The sequence below is a fragment of the Hyposmocoma kahamanoa genome, unplaced genomic scaffold (assembly GCF_003589595.1).
Source record: "Hyposmocoma kahamanoa isolate Upper Pololo Valley unplaced genomic scaffold, ASM358959v1 202, whole genome shotgun sequence".
NCBI classification, from domain to species: Eukaryota; Metazoa; Arthropoda; class Insecta; order Lepidoptera; family Cosmopterigidae; genus Hyposmocoma; species Hyposmocoma kahamanoa.
The window spans coordinates 7729641-7750677 of NW_020653726.1; the positions used below are offsets into that span (position 1 = coordinate 7729641).

Sequence of the window (21037 nt, forward strand, 5' to 3'; positions counted from 1 at the left end):
TCGCGGTCGAGGGGCGATGATGGGCGCGCTCACCCTACCGATATCCTGTAATGCTATTGCGCTAATCGCTTTGATCTTATTAACTGTTCGATACGCTTCATACAAATAGTAGGCAACGTTTTGTGTATCCAAGTGCCAAAATTAAATAGTGTTTACCTTATATTTCCTATACGATATAATATGCTACGCATGTAAGTGATGGCTACGCTTGTAGATGATGCTACGCGCGTAGACAAAGATTGAGATACGTTAGATCTTGCCTTTAGACGACTACTTATTATTTCTCTCTAAGTTACATTAAGATGTTTTAGTTATCTTATAATATTATATTTTTATTAGGGAGTGCGAAAACAAGCATGTATGTATAATAAAAATAATGCGCCACGTACATTGGAATCCAGTAATACATTTAATAAGATACTAACTTAAAACTTTATGTTATTTGAAGAGGCAACCTGTACATAATTTCATTTTTCCGCAAATTCTCAGTCATAAAATCCTTTTGAAACTACGCCAAAGGGGATAATTACGACACTTCGCGGCTTTCCCTCGAGGCTCGAAAGACGAGCAGTAAAGTCGTCTAAGCCCGCTTCAGCAAAAAAAGAAAGGATCGTTTCTTGAAAAGGATTCGCGGCATTAAGGTCGGACGCATTTCACACCATTGCCGAAAAAACTATTTTTTTCTTATTAACTAGTGTAACATCACGCGATTACGTCGCTGATAGACGTACTTGTAGGTGGACTGGGAATTATTAACTTCCGGACTCTTATTATGGTACTATATCAAGATACTTTTATTTTAATATATTTTAGAAAAATTTACGGAGTAATTGCAATTATAGTTATCCTTCAAGATGTGTAATCAAATGATATCAACAACTTCTACATTTAGCAAACAACATAAAGTGCTTAACGAAGATAATAACAGCTTCGTAATAAACATAATTGTACAAAAATTACTGAGAAGTTAATGAAATAATAAGAACAAAAATAAAAGACAAATATTCAGAAGATAGGGTATCATCGCCATTTACGTGATGCGTCAAAGTGTTTGGTCATTTCCCGATTGGCTGTATATATGTTGGTTTGTTGTGTTTTCTAGTAAGGTTAATGACATAGTATCACAATAATAAGGTTCCAGGCAACTACACCAATTACCTGGTTTCAAAGTAGTTATTTCCATATACTGTGAGTAATAGATTAAGCTCCGCTGCATACGCAGTCCGCAGAATACGTGAGCTTACCGATGTTAGTACTGCTAGACTAGTTTACTTTAGTTACTTCTATAGCATAATGTCCTACGGGATTCTCATGTGGGGTAAACAGGCAGACATTCAAACCGTATTTGTATTGCAAAAATGAGCGATTCGTTCTGTGTACTGTTTAGGCTCTCGGGTTTCTCTCAGAGAAAAATTTAAGGAGATTGGTATCATGACTGTGGCATCACAGTACATTTACTCAAATATTTTATTTATATAAAAAGTTGTCAGTAATAACATAAAAAGTAAGTGATAATTTAATAAAAAAAAAAAACAAAAGATAGTACGGTGTAAGAACAAGCCATGGTAAGCGTTAAAGAAAGGGGGCGAAGGGGAAGTCTTCAGTAAACGAACAAAAACACCAACGTTATTAACGAGATTGGTGTAATCTGACTAATCTTTTTTGAGAAGCAAAAGGGATCTGCTTAGAAGTGTCAATTAATGAATAAATATTTCTTTTCTTGACTAAATCGCCGGGAAGGATTTATCTTTTTCAATGTAAAATATGTAGAAAACATATAATTGATTAATGTTCTGGTCTCAGTATATCGATGTAGGTATTGTGCCCATTGTAATAGTTCTATGTTCTGAGTAGTAGTAGAGCTCCTTGTGAAAGAGTTCGTCCAAAGAACAACTGCGACCTCACAGGTTTCTGCCGCCAAGCTGTAATGTGACCATTGCTGCGTTTCGCTTTTGAAGAGTAAAGAGTGACGGGCGCAGGGGCAGTGCCCTTCAGATCATTGCGATTTAAAGCTCTGAGTGGGACTGCAACTGTTATGGACAAACGGGTCGTAATACTTGTGCGTCCCGTCATTTGGTATAAAACAAAAATCTGTTCACAGGTGACCGGCTGCTCGACATTCCATGCAACGTGTGCGGCGACAGGAGCTCCGGCAAACACTACGGCATCTACAGTTGCGATGGTAACGATATTTGACATCATTCCTCGAGAAGTGGAAGTCCTCGACAAAAATAATCTTGTGAACCCAAATACAAGGTAGCTGCTGTACACTGTTGAGGAGTTCCTCTCATCTATCTGATATTTCTGTTGGAATTACATCTACACATGTGCCAACTTTTATTGAAATAGTTTAACGGAAAGTGAGTAAAATTCAACTAATTTTCTTTCCACGCTAGCGTGGAAAAAGCGCTTTTGAGCGCAGATTTCTAATGAAAAGAAAGCCTGTCCGAGCTAGTGAGGTGAAAAGGTATTGCCGTATGTAGTCAAAACTATATTAATGCCAAAAATAATATGTGCGACTAATAGTTTCATACATTTTTAACTGACTTAAAAAAAGGAGGAGGTTCTCAATTCGTTTGTATTTTTGTGTTACAAAGTTAATTAGTTCTCGGGTCATCTATGATAATGCAAATAAGAAAACAGTGATAAATAACATAAGGTTTACCTTTTTAATGCACCTTTCAACATAAATACTTTGTACAAATATGTACCTAACTAACATCAGTAGATCTGGCGTCAGGTAAATAAACGGGTGACCAAGCCGTCACCAAAGGTAATTGATTTAAATATAAATGAAATGTCCTCTGCTAGGTTGTTCGGGTTTCTTCAAGCGATCGATCCACCGCAACCGCGTGTACACGTGCAAAGCAGGAGGCGAGATGAAAGGCCGCTGCCCAGTGGACAAGACCCATCGCAACCAATGCCGGGCCTGCCGCCTTGCTAAGTGCTTCCAGGCCAACATGAACAAGGATGGTAAGTAATCATCGGTTCTACCCGTCCACAGCAAAAACAGTACTATTGGTTATTCTTTTAAATTAACAAGTTGTAGTTGGTTCTCTTAAAACATTTAGTATCTCCTTTGCGTTATGACATGGATTTCTTCATAAAGTGTGTCAACAGGGCCTTCAAAGGCTAGGAACGCATAGGCATCTCATCAGATGTTACAGATGTTCATGAGTGACGATGACTACCGACCATCAAGTTGCTCGTCTGCTTGTTTGCCTAAAAAAATGCTCCATGTGAATATTAGATAGTCTTCGCGTGAATGTAACAAAAATACCTCTATGTAATTGTCACTACCACAGACCATATTTCTTCCGTGGTCACTACCATCGACTGCTATTTCACCCGTCATTGACAAAGTAATGCCATTTTGAATGGCTCTTGCGAATAACACAGGATTTGTACATGGAAATAAACGTTTGTTACTATACTAACATCGATTCTACTACCTACATTACAAAACTACCCACTGACATGACTTGTCGATGATTTCGCTATGAAATTCACTCTGAAAGTGTGTAAAGAATAACAGAATAACATAATACTAGTTATTCACTGGTGTTCGAGAAGCAGACTTACAACATTATCATCAGGTTGACGTAGTCCACTGCTGGACAAAGACCTCTCCCAATGAGTGCCATTTCGCTCGGTCTTCATCTTGTCGCAACCATCTTCAGCTACTTGATCTGGCCAAACCGTCTAATCGTCCTACATTACGTTTGCCGAGCCGTGGTCTCCACTCAAGAACTCGTTTCGCCCATCGGTTAACGGTTCCTCGACAGGTATGGCCAGCCCACTGCTATTTCAGCATGCTTATTCTACCTGTCGACGACCTTGGTTCTCTGTCGGATAACCTCATTTCACATTTTATTCAACAGACTTACCTAAAGACAAATTCTTGCATATTCCTACAGACACTGTCGCCCTACATTACAGATAGCCAACAACAAGTGTAAATAAGTAAATAATTATATTACCTATATTACACCTCGCAATTACTGTGAATTGCACTTGTATTAGCGTACAAGTAGTCACTGTACATTTTCGCTATTTAAATTCCATAAAATGAATAGGTTTTCATGAATTCATTCGTAGCGTGGAAAATGATCACAAAAGACACATGACAATAGTCGAATGTACAAGCGGGTCCATCACGCTCGCAGCGGGTTGTTTTGTACAATTTTGTGAAACAGGTGAAATATGGTGTTGCCGGCGGCGGCTCCATTTCCCCGGCACTTTTCGATACTATCTGTCATTACGTCATTCGTACTCGATATTGTGTACTGGCTATTGTTCGGTTTATTTATTATGATTCTGTCGTTCGTAACGTTCTGCGCGGTAATAAATATCGAACGTCGATGTCTTTTATCCCGTACAGCCTGCAATGAAATCTTGGTAGCAAAATCAAAATTCGAATTGCATAGGAAATACTCATTGAAATTCTAAAACATTTTGCACAAATAATGGGCAACATTTTATAAATGTAGAACACTGTGACAAGTGAACATACTCCTACGAATAATTTATTTATGCATAGGTACATGTTAATGCAGGAAGTGCACAATAATTTTACTGTTTTTCTTTTGTGATTGTAAATCTCAGCTATTATATTATATATTATATTATACATTATAGTTGTCGATGTGCAAATACAGCTTTTTTTATAAGTGATTCTTCTAGGTACGATTAAACTACAAATCGCATCATCGAAATCGAACAACAATTGTTGTTAAAATGCTTTTTTAGTAAAATGTAATTCGGATAAATTCACAGAGAACTTGATGCCGGGTGAACAACTATACAGGTCTGTGGTCTGTGATACTGTAGAAACTAGTTCCCTTGGACATCGCGTAGTTCTGAGTTCGGCTCTCCCATTTAAAAATAGAAAATTAATCATTTAAGCCATGGGAGAGATGAGAGTCTAAAATCGATATCCAAAATAATAGTATTATTTTGTTTGCTTCAAATACGGTATAATAAAAGTTGTAACAGAAAAAGAACACAGTAGGTACCAATACAAATATGTTTCGCATATATCAAAACGCCTACAAATGTTTAATGATAAAATAATATAATCAAATCTACTACTGCAATAAATAAAAAAGTCACAAGTTACAATTTAACAAATTAAACTTGTCAAGAATCATAAAAATTACGTCGTAATCATTTACAATAATTTAAAACTATTGTTCTAAATATTCATTCACACTGTAGTATTTATTTTTAATAATTAGCCATTCGTACAATTCAGTCATTGACGTTAATGAATTCAGTAGTCATTTTCGTATATGTCACACTCATACCTAGATGTCAAGCTCGTTCTATGCAGAAAGCGGCTATTCTACAACTAGTTCTAACGAAATATTTTATTTACTAGATATGAACAATGTAAAACATTCTTCCAAATAAGGGAGAAGCTATGTCGTACATTGTCCTTATGTTTGCGTTACCGACTATACCGAAATAGAATTGTTCAAAAATAGGTCAGCGCCATCTACCGATATGTAACAGGACTATATTTACATTGTACTTACATATTAGGATTTTGTTTCACATTGTACTTATTCTTTCACCTATTGTAATGAAACGGTCAGCTCGCACGTAAAGCATATCCAATTCTATCAGGGTATCGCAGCATCACAGCAGTTTAAATGTACGTAAACACCTCTCTAAGTAAAATCTTGTGAATAATTGAATATTCATAGCGTCCCACGTCGGCCGCAAGTCGGGCTTCAACTCCATGTGACGAAACCTTCATATATGAATCATATTAAACAGAGCTAACTCTAGGGTTGTATCAGTACTTAAAACACTAATGCAGTTCCTGTTTTGGTTACACGCAAGAAAAACATTCTATTAACTCATTTAATCGATAAATTATCTGCTATGCTCTCAGTTTCAATATAAGTACCTACCATCAACCCACATCGGTGTTTGTTTAAGAAACCAAAGTAACCCGCCTAGAAAGCGTAACGGTTATGGTAAATAATGATATCTTATTTCGGAGACGCTAATTGTAGACTAATGTAATGATATTTATAGTAACCTACATAGGTAAGTATAAATGGTATAAATAAACTTCAGAGTAACCGAAGGCAGCCCTGCTACTCTGCGGTCTCGCCGCAGGTGCTCGGCGCTCATTTATTCACGAGCATCACTTTGTGCCGCCGCGACCCGGATTACCTTTATATGTTTACCCGGTCGCGTAATTATACGCCCTCACGAATCTTACCCGCCACCCACAGACGCTGGTTGATATAGTACTCGTTTAAATAGATAAAAAAACTCCATTGCATATTTATAATTTTTTTTTTCAGGCGGAACATATTGTTCTAGTAGGTTTACACGTAGTTTGCACCATTTATGTCTTTATAGTATACAAAATATTGCCTGTTTTTTAATACACACTCTCATAGCCCCGCACTAGGGAAGCCCAGTACCGCGGGCGCCATGGACAAACACATAGGTAGACAACCACAAATTACACCCAAACTTACGAGAGAAATAAATGTAGGCCATGTAAATGTTTTTCCCGACCCTGGAATCGAATCCGAGACCTCTGCGTGACGTCCAGCGTGGTAACCGTTCGGCCACGGAGGTAGTTAAATATATTATATATAAATGTTTGTTCTTTCCGTCGTCACTCCTAGAAGTGGGCGTTTAAACGAAAAGCACTAAAAAGAAGTTAGCTTCTTAAAAGAAGCACATAAGCACGCTTTTAAATTTAAGCATAAGCGTTGGTCAGTACAGTACTCAACAATTAGATTTTTTACAACGTGCTTAAGTTTCAAGTCCCGTCATCGATTTTTCCTAAAAAAATTAATTCGTCAATAATAATTTTATAAATAAAAAAGAAATCGTGTTTTACAAATAAACTTACATAGCTTAAAACGTTTAGTGGTCTGTTCTTGCTTTTCGCTATCAACACAACGTTGAAAGTTTTTGTAACATAAACAATTTTGTAAGCTTCAAACTAAAAAGCGCTTTCATCTAAATGAAAAACGTTTAAAAAAATAAGCAGTCTTTCCCATCTCTAGCCACTACAATAAGCACAATGAATAATAATACGTAGGAATATTTTAACGTATCTACTCTATCATGGCGTCACGTCCTGCTGATAGGCAAATAATTTTCACTAAAGGAAAAGCAATTCCAGTTTATGCATGTAAATATATATATTTATATATCGATATATATCAATTTGCACATCGCGACTTTACTGAAAGCTGTGTACTGTGGAGCAGCGTTTGATTCATCTATAATTCAAGGGCTCTCACTTCGACTCTGTCGCTTACCGGCCGCAACCGCAGAATACGAATTAATTCCATTAATCAGTCACGAAGGACAGAAATCTCTCTCTGCTCCATTTACACTTCATTATAATAGTTATACCTACAAGCTATGGGTAAATACGTACAGCATCTACCGCCTAGTATTACTAAAAATGTTTTACTTCGTTATGCAGTGGAATTTCGAATAGAGATAAATAAAAAAGTTACAATTAGAATACTAATAGGTTATTTACTTTTTGCTTAAAGCATCTGAGGAAGTGGAAGTGATTTTAGTCACTAAGGATTATGATAAAAAATATACGATTATGATGATTCTTTTTTTGTTCTAAAGAGGATACTCCAGTAGTAGTTTCATTTAAATTTGAAGAAAATATTCTACCTCTAAAGGTAGCAAATTTGGCAAATAAATGTAATTCCACGAAATTTTGAGGTCTTTTTTTAGTACCTACTTTGTACTGAGATTATACTCGTATACATTATTACCCACCGATTTAAACCACGTCAGGTCGCCGTCTGACAGTCTTGATAATCGTGACAGTAACAAGTCTTGTATATTGTTAAAGCAGGTCATTGGGTTGAGTGCTGAAAAAAGCTTACTTTCCTTTTTTCGTATTTAGGATCATTGCTTACTTTTATATACATAAAGCTACAAGATTAGACTCTCTGATAGAAATAGTACGCATACTTCCCGATATTATGGAAAAAATATATTTATATCGTAGTACGCAGATAGGTTCCAAAGCAATGAATCAAATATGAGATGACCTGAATGTGGAAAATATAAAAGAAAGATAATATAATATAAGATATGGAGGGAAAGTTTGTGCGCTTTTATGAGTTACACCCTGGGCAATTTCCGCCGGAAGTAAAAAGTGTTCGAAATTCAAATAAATAAGATGGCCACCATACAAATTTGAAGGTCTTCTATAACGGAAACTATTGGAGCTAGGTACAATGTGCTAGAAGGAATGTCATAGAGGGTAGCAGTGGTCAACTGCCTGTCTCAAAAAAATTCAAGATGGTGAATTCAAAATGGCGGCCGAAGAAAAACTTCCTTCGATCCGGCTGAAAATTGGCATACGGGGGTCTTCAGGAGTCCTTAATCATAATTTGGGGTTAAAAGTTCGTTAAGTTGGGGTTAGGTGCTTTTTTCGTTAAAAATAGCTGGCGAAAGGGACTTGCTCTGATTCGGCTGAAAATTGGCATGTGGACGCTAGCTGTGTCGGATAAAAATTGCTCTGATTCCTTCAAAATTTGACATGTGAAAGCCTCTATGAGTACCTGATAATAATTTGTGATCAACATTAGTTTTTCGCCATTTTTGTATATGGCCGCCAAACAAGCGGCGGCCGATAAAAATTTGCTCTAATTCGACTGAAAATTGGCATGTGGGGGTGTTTAATGGGTGTCTATGGGTGTTTAATAATAATTTGCTGTCAAAATTTACTTTTAGTCATTTTTCAATATGACCGCCATTAAAGAGATATGTTCATGGTTTTCAAAATAAAGTCATAAGAGCCGAGGCCCGGCTGAGGGCGAAGCCCGAAGCGTCCGCACGCCATTGTATGTAGGCAGTATACGTAGGCTCTATTACGCGTACAAGATCTCACAATTGTTCAAATGTACATGTGATTCTTTTTCTTGGAAGCTATGACAAAGAGAAGTATTTTAGGGAAAAAATGCCAGATAATCACACCAAATTTCTGGTCTCAAATTAGGGAATTTCCTAAACTATGAATACCAGAATTACGATAAAAAATAAAAATAAGATAAATGAGGCAATACCCTGAATACCCAGACCAGAACCTCAACTTATAAATGTTCGTTTCCTAAATTGGTATCGAACCCGGAACCTCCTCATCAAGCGCCCATGGCACTAAGCGCTGTGCCACCGAAGAGCATAAGCACACCCCGTAATCTGAAACCGACCACGCGCCGCAGGCCGAGCCCGACCCCACCGTAGTTGGGTACAGGACTCGTATTCTATACAATCCAAGACTTATAGTAATATTATAAGAACTGGCGCTTGTTACCTTTTCCACCAAGACAAGTAAAGCAAAAAACGTTTATACTTATAGGACGGTAAATATAGCACGACGTCATAATGGCTTACATGCTAATTGAAGTTAAGTTTACCAAAGCCCTTTTAAGAACGGTTAGACAAACGAAAGTAGAATTTAAATCTGTAGAATAGATTTTCGACTATCGCGCAGCGGGAAAGCAAAGGAAAATAAAGTAATAGGAAAATAAATAATAAAGAAAGACTGATACGATCTCTACAGTGCCCTACTAAATATTACTAAAAAAATTTCACTACCATAGAAAATGTTAAAATTCGGATCTGCTATTTCTAAATACCTGATAAATACGTGATACTTGTCCGCCACCGTTTCAACAACTATATATACTATTTGCTAAAACAGGTTCAATTCTTTTATGAGATCTAGATGTTACCTGAGCGGTCAACATGCATCACTAACTAATTTTGTATTGTAATTATTACTCTAGTGCATGTTAATAGCTAAGTCTAGTATATGTTAGGGCTATTAATGGAAAGTCATAATAATTTCTATTATTATTATTGTGTTTTTCTTTTCTCAGCGTTTTGACTGGTTTTAATCACTTCTACATTCACAAACTTATTGTTTTTTTTCCTTTTATAATATCCAATGATGAGACGAACAAGTCGTGTACCTGGTGGTAAGCGACACACCTGTCCATAACAGTCGCAGTGCCACTCAAAGCTTTAAATCGCAAAGATCTGAGACATAAGTTTACAAATCCCATGTGTATTACACTAGCACCCTTACCATTCATAACCGAAACACAGTAATGCTCCATTACCGCTTGGCGGCAGAAATAGGTAAGGTCGCAGTACTTCTCTGGGTGAACTCTTTCATAAGGAGTTCTACTGCTATTTATTATTAACTGGCTCAAAAGTTTCACGAAAATGAAGATGATAAAAATGACCATAGTCACCTCATTCGATGAGTGTATCGATAATTTTTGAATTCAGGCTGACCTGAAGCTATCGAAAAAAAAACGTGGTAATAGTAAAAAATACGGATATTACTATTCACGGGACAAATTTATTACCAACAAGTCTATTTCGTACGTCTGAACTCTACCAACCACAAAATAAACATAGAATATGGGTAGAAACTGTAGAGGACAATGGAATTGATTGAGTGTAAAGGCAGAGAGCCAATCACCTAACTCCAATATCTAATGCAAACAAGGGCCAAATCGAAGTTGGCCGGACACCGCCTGCTACTTTTGGGAGTCTAGCTGTTCGGATTGCGTGATAATCGTTATTACGTAAGTAAAAAACGTAATTTAATTAAAGTCAACTATATATAGGGTACTAGTAGAAAGTTGCAACAAAACTTCACTCATTAAACTTTTCGAATTATATATTCACTGCCATTGACCTACCAATTTCCTGCACAATATTCTCAGCGCGCCAAAATCACAAGAATGTCAATCACAATTTTTTTAATTTTCGTTTAACAACAAAATACAAGAAAATGACTATTTATATTTATAATGAATATTTACTTCACTAAAACTGACTTTAAATGATATAATAAATATTTAACAACTATCTAACAATACTAATAATAAGTATTGAATAAATTCTGATAAATAACATGAAGTTCGCCTTACAACGTAAAAGTCATATAACTTCTAGATTACCTTTCTTCAAATTAGCCTAACAACTCAACTCAGAAGTCTCTAAAGAATGTTCTAATTTGTTGAATGAATATTGTTGTGTCGAAAAACCTTCACTTAACTCTTCGGTGATATGTTTAGGTTAGGTTAGCTTTTATGGTCGAAAATCCCTCGTCGCAGTGGAACGCCTTAGCAAAGATCGAAGGGGCCCCGTCACTACGCCGGGCACCCTGACATATAAGTTGAGATGTGCCTGTAATTTCACGCGCCGCACCCTTACGTCCTCTTCGAAACCGGAACACTGTAATGCTCATATTACTGCTTGGCGGCAGAAACGGGTATGATAGCAATATTCTCCTGGACGAACTCTTTCACAAGTAACTCTACTGCTACTATATAATACACTCATTGTGAGCTCCTTTTTTAACTAAAATAGTATTTATTTTTTAATAATTTAAGAATACTATAAAATTGTTCTAAATTAAAATGACAGACCATCTACGACGTTTTCCTTTCCAAGCAATCTATGAACATAATCCCCAATTTAACTTTATAAAATTAATTTAAAATCGATCAGCTACGAGCAAGCCATTTGCTCCGCCGAGTTGATGCCACTTTTTCAGTTGCGATGGAAAAGTTAGACGAATCCTTTCATTAAAAAGCTTTCTATTTGACTGCTTACTTTTTCTTCGAAGTTAATAATTTGTGTCGCAGTTTATGTAGATGCTTCTTCTAAAAAAAAAACAAATCAATTTGTTCCATTCAGTTTTTAATTGAAATTGGTATTTTTTTCATCCGTAGTTTAATCTTATTTTTCTTGAATAAATTCACACGGGCAGTCACATTTTTAAAACTTTTGAATTCAAATAAAATTTTTAGTGGCAAGAATAAAAAGCTTATATTGAAATAAATTGTGTATATACGTATTATATGTTAATTCAGGATTTAGCTCTTACTACTTGGTTCGTTTTTCTTTGATTATTAAGGTCTTTTGTTGAAGTTTAACCTCGTAAGATCTTATTTGTGCAAATCTAGACAATATTATTCCTATGAACGTGTAAACGTTCAATGTACATTATAAAGAAAATATTGTGTTCAAATTTAGTGCTGTATATTCTATATGACCATAGAGTATCCACAAAATACGTTTTTCATACAAAACTGTGGGTATACTAATTTGGGCCTGAAGCTTTTAATTACATTTAGTACATTTTATTACGCGTTTAGCGCTTTTCTCATAGTAGTAGTTTTAAGAGGTTAACGTAGAGGTAGAGTTAGTTTTGTAAATTATTAATGGTTGTACTTTATTACGATCCATATTTATTTTTTTACAACATATATTAATTTCAAGTAATTTATGCTTTCCTCGAGTTATTTTAAATTTGATAAACGACTCTAATTAATTGCCTCTAAGTCAATGATTATATCATTGCCCTAAATGTATGTATTTCAAACTTTGCAATAAATTCTACCTTTAAATTGGTAATATGTTTGATTAAATTAAGTAATATTTTCTACACTGTTATAAGATCAATGTAGATGTATTGTATGTATATACGAAAGATGGTAAATATTGTAGATGAACATGGCCAATACATAATTGATTAAAATTTGATAATTAATATTTTTTAAATGTTTTTCATTTCTATTTTGATACCGTACGGGTTTTTTGGGCTACATATTATTATGTATCTATTAATATGTCTATGACGATTAAAAACATAACTTCATCTTGTATAATTTTTGATGGCAACTTTGGTCGGGAAGACGCGTCGCCGACGGCGGCTGCGGCGCGGCTACAAGGGGCAAACTTTTCAATTACCGCCGTGTCGTGTTACCCCGCAGCGGGTTAAATTAATTCTCTCCACTTCACAAAAAGATTCACCTTACCCCACACCACCCTTGTGAACCGACATCGGCCATCCTGACGTGTATTTCGATTTTTTCCCCGGATATTTTCACCCGTAACATACTGACGTTTCACAATATTTATTTTTAATTTAACGGTTCGCTTTCAAGATTTTGATTCGCCACCGTGTTTTACCTTTCGCAGTCCTTTTGTTGAAAAAGGGAAATTTGAAACGTAATGAATGTAAACCCAGTCACATTACATTGTTCATTTTATATTATCTTTGCAGGCAAAATTTCGTTTTCTACTAATGATATCTTCGTGTTATTTCGTATTTTTCTTTGTATTCACTTATTACAGAAATGTAATACTTAAGAAATTAATCATACTGGTAACCTACTCATATTTTTGTCGTATTTAAATACTACTTAGCAGACATATAGCGAGTATTAATATATTCACAGGACTTATAGGCGGATTAATATTTTCAAATAGATACAATTTAAAAGCATTGCGAAAAAATGCAATTTATGCATATTTAAATAAAGAGATATATATACATGCCTACTTAAAATTAAATTGTACCTTATGAACTCATAATTGAATAATGCACTCCCTCTGCTAATGCATATCATGTTCAAACTAAATTAAACAAAACCACAACAAAGCGTTTGATTAGTAACACTCGTACTAGATATTAATTACCTCATTCCATTATTATCCTAAAATGAATTTTTATTGCTCATTGTTTGTGATAGAAGGGGGCGTGGATCGAGAGCGGTTCGAATGGAGTAGCGGATCGCATCTTTGGTGTTTAGGTTCAAACACGTGTTCGACACCTATTGCATTTGGCCACGCGAGGGGAGGCTAAAGGGTGCACGGTGATCGCACTTAATGGCTATTTTAGTGACGCTTGTAGAATTATTATGATATGTAATAAGAGTTTTATAGCTATACCTTTTAAGTGTTTTGAGAGCGATCTATTTTACATTGCTGTTGATATCTTGTGTAATTTTATAAACATAATGGCGACAGTTCTTTTTATAAAATTGATTTGGCCTGTACGTTTGAATAAGACCTTTGATATTTTCACATACCACCTTTGGATATCAGAAAAATTTTGCAGTTTTGTTGATTGTCACAAAGGGTTTGTTTGCGAATGTTTACTGTGTAAAGGATATTGAGAATGAAGGGAGCGCTCTTCGATCCGATTATGTGATTTATTCGCCGATTCCGTGTCCGACGGACCGACCGTCCTCTCGGCCACTAAAATATTACCTATATTTTGACAACAAGTGATTCAACCCTGCCCGTGAATCTCGCCCGTCTAATTTCATTTTAATGTTGTGCGTGAACAAATTATTGCACTGTCATAGCGAATGAAAATAAAACGCTATAATGGGATAATCTGTTGCATCTGGTTTGGAGGGTGTATTTTTTGTTTAGTTTACGTGATTCTTGATTAATTTTCGCACCGTCGAGGGAAGCTTAATTGCATTATCACATGAGAAGGTTAATGTGGCAGTTTAATTAGTAGGTACGTCAGTGTATTGAATTTCACGTGCTAGTCAGACTGCCATGTACTCGTTGTTTATATTTTGAGCTAGAGTTGTAACATAACGCCTAACTCTAATTTTATTTCCTCCCAAATTTCGCAGCCTGCCAACGAGAAAAAGCTGCATGAAAATACTTTCCAGTTGATCCGTAAAGTTTATGCTGTACTAAACAAAGTTATTCATAGTGGTGGGTTGGGGCGACAGCGCTGCACTCTCAACTCGCTCGCTGCGGCCTCGGCAACCGCTGGTGATAACTTCGCGACAACTTTTTGAAGATCAAAGTGCTTTTACAGGCATATCGTTTTGGAGATTAAATTGTTTGAATGTAACATTTCAGTTATTATTCCTTCATCATTATTGTAGGTTTCAAATTTCTGATTTAATTCAATGATATGTAAAGTAAAAAAACATATTAGTATAAAATAAACAACAGCCTTCAACCAAAAATATATTTAAAATCTTTGTGAATTTAGATAAGAAATTCGTGAACTGATTCAACCTAAATAAACACACAGATACCTAAATAAGCCGCCAACATTTACATATGGCAAACGGATTTCTAACAAAAATAAAGGCAGAACATGAATGTGTGAGAAACCCGTTGTCATGTCGACATTGTTGGACATCTATTATAGGAAATGTTTGTCCGGGCCCCAAGCGGAGTCCGCCGGGCGGAAGGTGAATAAAAACCTGGATATTTCTCATATTTATGTCGGTGCACTCGAAAATATTCTCTGAGATAGGTACTCGTTGCCGGCGTTAGTAGAACGTTGTGGCCCGTAAAGCTAGTGTATTTAAGGAGTATTTTTGCGCGCAGGTGAGCAGGAGCGTGAGACAGCGCCACCTGACGCACCCCCTTTGCCTCTTCGCTGCCCTCCGCCCTCTCTGGCTCGTTAATGATGATGTGCTCAGCCAGCAGACTATTTCACTTCTGAATACATCTTTCTCACTTTTCGCTCGCTGTCCTGTTCCCTCTAGGAGAACTCGCTCGCTCGGTCCTCTTTGTCGGAGTGTTCGCCTGGTCGCATCCACCTAGTCAATTCGGCAAACGCGTATCTACTTTGTGTCGGAAATGTAATGGAACAAATGCGGCTGGAATTAACGTCGGAACGAATGTTGGGACATGGGGTCGTTCTCGCTGGATATTTTCCACGCGATGATTTTGATGCGCATCTATGGAGCGGTAATAACATTTGCTGTGAAGTATACTTTTGATATCTACTGGACGCATCTCAAAGTGAATGTAATTTTACTCAAAGGACCTTGAGCAGGCAATTTACTCAGTAATTAAAAAATGTTTATTCTATGAAACGCAGGTTTCTTCGCTTGTAGGTAATCTCGTACATATTAACGGTTTTTCAAACAGCTTGTTGTTGTTTTCACCAACGATGATAAATGAACTTAGTAAAAATTAGAATCTTTTTCCTGGTCGTGATGATTCAAAAACCAAAAACAGATTATTTAACATCTTGATCCAGAGTAACCTGTGTAGTGAGTCGCGACTCGACTCTTGGCGCCGACTTTTGCAACGTCACGCTCTATTGTGCCCTTCCATAAATAAGACTTACCAAGGAGTAGGTACTTTTATCTGAAATGAAATCACGTTGAAAAGAGCATAGTTAGACGAAAATTAAATAAAATTTTAGTTTTTGATTCCATTATAAAATGAATAGGTAATTAGTGCCAGTGGTAGAGTTATTTGAACGGCACAATAGAAAGTATAACGAAGAAAAAAGCACAAATTGCTTTGCCGTAATAGCAAAGCAATTTCTATATGAAAAACTACCTATAAACACATTAAATACGTTATTTGCTAAGATATCATTGTTATTCTATATATGCAGCCTTCAACACTCACCTGTATTTTATTAAGGTTTTCATAGTCATTGGCTATTTATTTCGCCCCAAATGCGGAGATTTATATAATGTCCCCAGCTTTATAACCAAAACGGGATTCGTAATCGAATGTAAAGAAAATGTTTAGAGTTAGGTAGTTCATTAGTACCTGTCTCGTTTGTCGACTAGTATTATAACACAGTCTTCAAGAAGGCTAGTCGTCAGTCAATAAACCTTTTGACCGTTCACCAATTCGGCTTCGTGAAGCTTTCATAGGGCAGCGGCAGGATTATTGGGTCATTAATCACGCCCCACACCGCTGCCTTACCTCCACCACGACACACCCGCACCACCCTGGGTGAGGCTACAGTATCGATGAAGTTTTACTTTTTGCTGGTTTTATGATAATGAATTATATTATATAACAGTACTCATCGTTCTGTTTTAATATAGGCCAAATAATTACGACCTTTTATGTGTTTATTTTGTATGTATTATTTTAAATAACGTCTAGTTCTTAAACGTAAGAATTAATTGGAAATCTCACCTATTTACATAAAACCGTGATTTATGAATACATCCATTGCATACATTAATTGTAGTACCAATCGTTCGTATTAATGGGTGGAGTCAACCATCCTTCGTATATAAATAAATATAAATATTAAATATTATTAATATTAAATATTATTTAATATTAGACAATAACACAAAAGTTGCTCTGATTCCACAGTAACTAAAGCACTTGTATTATTGGCATCGGAAACAACAACTGAAGACTCGAGACAAAATAGAAAAAATAGTTTCTACATTGATCCGGCTGGTGATCGAACCTGGGATCTCAGAGATGACGACACCATGAAAACTGGTGTACAAGCCACTTGACCACAGAGGTCTTCATCGTAGTAACGATGTGATTTATGTTTCTACCATGACCCAAGACAGTTCTAGTAATTGATTGCGCCTATGATACCTATATCTTATCTATATTAGATAGATATTCATAGATTTTCCAATATATGTTTTTCAGTATATGCATCCTTGATGTATTGACAACTTTTCAGCAAAGAGATTTAAAAAAATATAATATCTAGTGACGGGACGAACAAGTCGTGCGCCTGATGGTAAGAGACACGCATGTCCACAACAGTTGCAGTGCAACTCAGAGCTTCAAATCGCCAAGATCTGAGGGGCACTGCCATTGCACCCGTCTGAGACATAAGTTGACAAGTCCCATGTGCCTGAGATTTCATCAGCATTTCATCATTACCCTTAAAAACTGGAACACAGTGGCAGTACTTCCGAGGACGAACTCTTTCATAAGGAGCTCTACTGTTATTAACTGCTACTGTTAGAGATTTATAGATTCTATATAATATAAATGAAATTAGTGGATAACTTTTTTATGTTTTATATTTCACATATGCGTAATTTGTTTGTGCGCATTGTTTCAGCGCGTGTTGCGTTGTGATGTTATTTTTTTAAATTATTTTACTTATTACCAAGTATCGATGTTGCATCACTATTCGCTACACTAAGGTATCGACCGCAGAGCTTCATTTACACGGCAATAACTACGTAGCACGCCACCACCCACCGACGACGTCGGGCGCCACTTCAACTACTTGCACTCCTGCAGTCTTAAGTAGTCTACCAACTCGCTACCTCAAAACATGATCAAACCTTTTTAATAATTATCTGACTACTATTCATGGAATGTACTGGAAATTAATGATGTGTAATTCTAATATTAAAAATAGCTATGCTTGCGTTAAAAATACGAGTATTTTTTATGAAACCAAGTGAAGGTAGTAAGTTCAGTTATGTGTACAAAAGGTACTTTGTGAATGTTATTTCATATTATTATGACGCGTAGCGATTGGAGCTGTCTACCAAAATTTGTGTACGGTCTAATTAGTACACAAATGCGCCGTACTTTCCTTTTTTTTATATGATGCCAAGTGACTTGATGAACAAGTCACGTGCACCTGGTGTTAAGCGAGACGACTGTCCATAACAGTTGCCACTCAGAGCTTTAAATCACAAAGAGCACTGACACTGAGCCCGTCTCCCTAAGACATAAGTTGACAAGTGCCATGTGCCTGTGTTATTTCACCAAAATGTAAATAGTTAATTGTGAGTTTTCTGATATTTGCAAAACTTGTGGTATTGTCAATTGCTAAGTACTTAATTACGGTTTTTTTAAAACATCTTTATTTGCCTCTTCTTTATTTGTATTGTTTGGACAACGGCCAATTTTAAATATACTCGTAAATTGATTGACTTGATTGAATTGATGCCTCAGGGAAAAAAATAACAAACATGTAGTTTTTGCGATAGCAGTACCTGTTTGAAAAACACGTTTTGTTTGCTTTTAATTCGCCATCAAAGGGGCTTTTTGCTGATAGATGTTTGAAGTTAAGTCTCCCTTTTAAAAACCTTCAAATGTGATTCAGTGAGTGCCTTTTTGAAACAGCTTAAGTGTTGCGACTTAAATGTAGAGCTCTTCTTTAATGATTGATTACTTATTTATAAAAAAATGGAGTGAGAGAAAAAACTAACAGGAAGAATAATTCATACATTGTTACGACTTTCGTTGACTAGGTTTTAGGTAATGACTGCAAACCTTTAAAGGGGTTGTTTGATATCACAAACAGACTTTGATAGGAAAAATGTTTACTTTCCCAATACAGAAAAATTACAAAAATTACTACGTATTTTAACCGTTTGCAGTGAAATATCTAACAACCTGTGTAGTAATGTAGTGTCGTTGAAGTTTAGAAGCTAAATTGTTTAGATATTTATAATCGCATAAGAAAGGCTGCAGTATAGAAACAATAAGCTAATTCGTCAAAGGATCGGCAAGCCACAAAAACATCTAAACTCACGGTCATCAGATCATGAGCAGACTTTGTTTCTCATCGCCTTCGTCTAATTAAAATCGGACTGATCCGCGTTACACTGGAAACTAAGCCCCTTGGCTTCGATCTCCCTTCACACCTCCAAAACATTCGATTCTACACCCTAAAACTACCAGAAGTTAAGTTTGTTTATGTTTGCAAAGGGTATGTGAGGGCAGTCGAGAAAAAAGCACGTGTTCTATTTGGGATTACACGCGCGCCATAAACTAAAGGTTAACATTGTTTCAGTTGCGTTTGGAACATGTGATCAGTCACAAGTTTTCGAATCCTTGACAATAATCACATTCATAGCATTAATCTGAAAAGTTAGGACTATTAATTTTGATATCGCGTTATGTTTCCGCGATTGTTGGAAATGAAATTTTTCTGATCTAAATAGCGTATATTTGTTTTTTTTTTAACAAACTAACGTTTTGGGTTCTTTTCAGGTCTTAATGGTCACAACTGACTGACCATTTACGTAGCTAGTTTGAATATAAAACTTAAACTGAAATACGCGTGTTTAACATCCGAAGAAAGTAGTTTTATTTCCAATATTAAATTTGATATCATAGAAAGCTTCATTTGAAACTATATATACTTATAAAAAGTTAGTTCGTATTTTCTTTGCATACAGTTTTGTAATACAAGTTGGACTTCAAATAGCTATAGTGTCCTGCGATTATACGATTTAGTAGCAATAGAGCTCCTTGTGAAAGAGTTCGTCCAGGTAAGTACTACCACCTTACCTATTTCTGACGCCAAGCAGTAATGTGAACATTAGACTGCGTTCCGGTTTTGAAGGGTAAGGGTGCAGGTGAAATAACAGGCATACGGGACTTGTCAACTTATGTATCAGGATAACAGACAAAGTGGCAGTGCCCCAGTTCCCCTCATATCTTTGCGATTTAAAGCTCTGAGTGGCACTACAACTGTTATGAACATGTAGCTTACCACCAGGCATACTACTTGTTCGTCCCGTCACTAGATATTATAAGAAAAAATACGTTCTATTTCGTATAAACTGGGTAGAACTCGCTTTCTATTTTTATCATTTATAGGTGTTGTGTTGATTTTACGTCATTATATTTAATACTACGTCACCGAAGACACATACATCACGAATAGAAGACTTAAGAACAAAATTTCCATCTCTCTAATGTCAATGATAAGCCCTCATCTGTAATTCATGTCAAAACAACGCCCCGATGAAACATTAAACAGCTCTCTATAGAGGAATTAGCACCCGTATAGTCCAGTGTCAGTATTCGCATTCACTTTAAGCCGCGGTTCAGTGTTGTGCATCGCGGGAAAGCGACGTATGCGCCGGCGACATGTGCGGGCACAATGGCCGCATTCTCATGGACTCAGCCCCGGTAAGCTGATTGCGTGACGTCATCGCCCAGGGCTCATGCACGCTCGATGCGTTTAAACAATGTAGCTTTTTATCCTTTCACGATAGTTGGAATTGAAACAAGGGTCAGTTGCTTACATGCGATGAGTTTTGCAATTATTTACCCATTACCTATGCGACACAAATTCTATTAAGTGGATACGTGCTATCATTGACGATTTTGGTTTGTTCAAAAGCTCACTCCCACAAAAACTACCCAACTATAACAGGACACCTTATTCTTAATCTACATTGTTTTGTTTCTTTTTAAAGCCTCGTACTAAGGAAACCCTGAATTGTGGCTGCCATGGACACACACATTGACAACCACAAATTACACTCAAACTCACGAGAGAAATAAATATAGACCATGCAAATGTTTCTCCCGGCCCGGTAATCGAACCCGGGACCTATGCATGGCGTCCAGCATGATAGCCGTTCCGCCTAGGAGGCAGTTGTATTTTGTAAGATGAGAAGTATCCACATGTACACGTATTTTGGTATTTTGTTCAAATCTTTTTAATTCTCCTTTATAC

At 36.4% G+C, this 21037-nt stretch overlaps 1 protein-coding gene across 1 annotated transcript in view; it reads left to right on the forward strand.

Moving 5' to 3' along the window:
- Nucleotides 1-2097: 2097 nt before the first annotated feature.
- The window catches only part of LOC113226877 (photoreceptor-specific nuclear receptor), a 35373-nt gene continuing 16433 nt past the window's right edge, over nucleotides 2098-21037 (forward strand). The window contains exons 1-2 of the mRNA XM_026459666.1: nucleotides 2098-2182; nucleotides 2812-2973. Coding sequence (XP_026315451.1) covers nucleotides 2880-2973 — 94 coding nt within the window. The 5' untranslated portion in view covers nucleotides 2098-2182; nucleotides 2812-2879. The remainder of the gene's footprint in view (nucleotides 2183-2811; nucleotides 2974-21037) is intronic.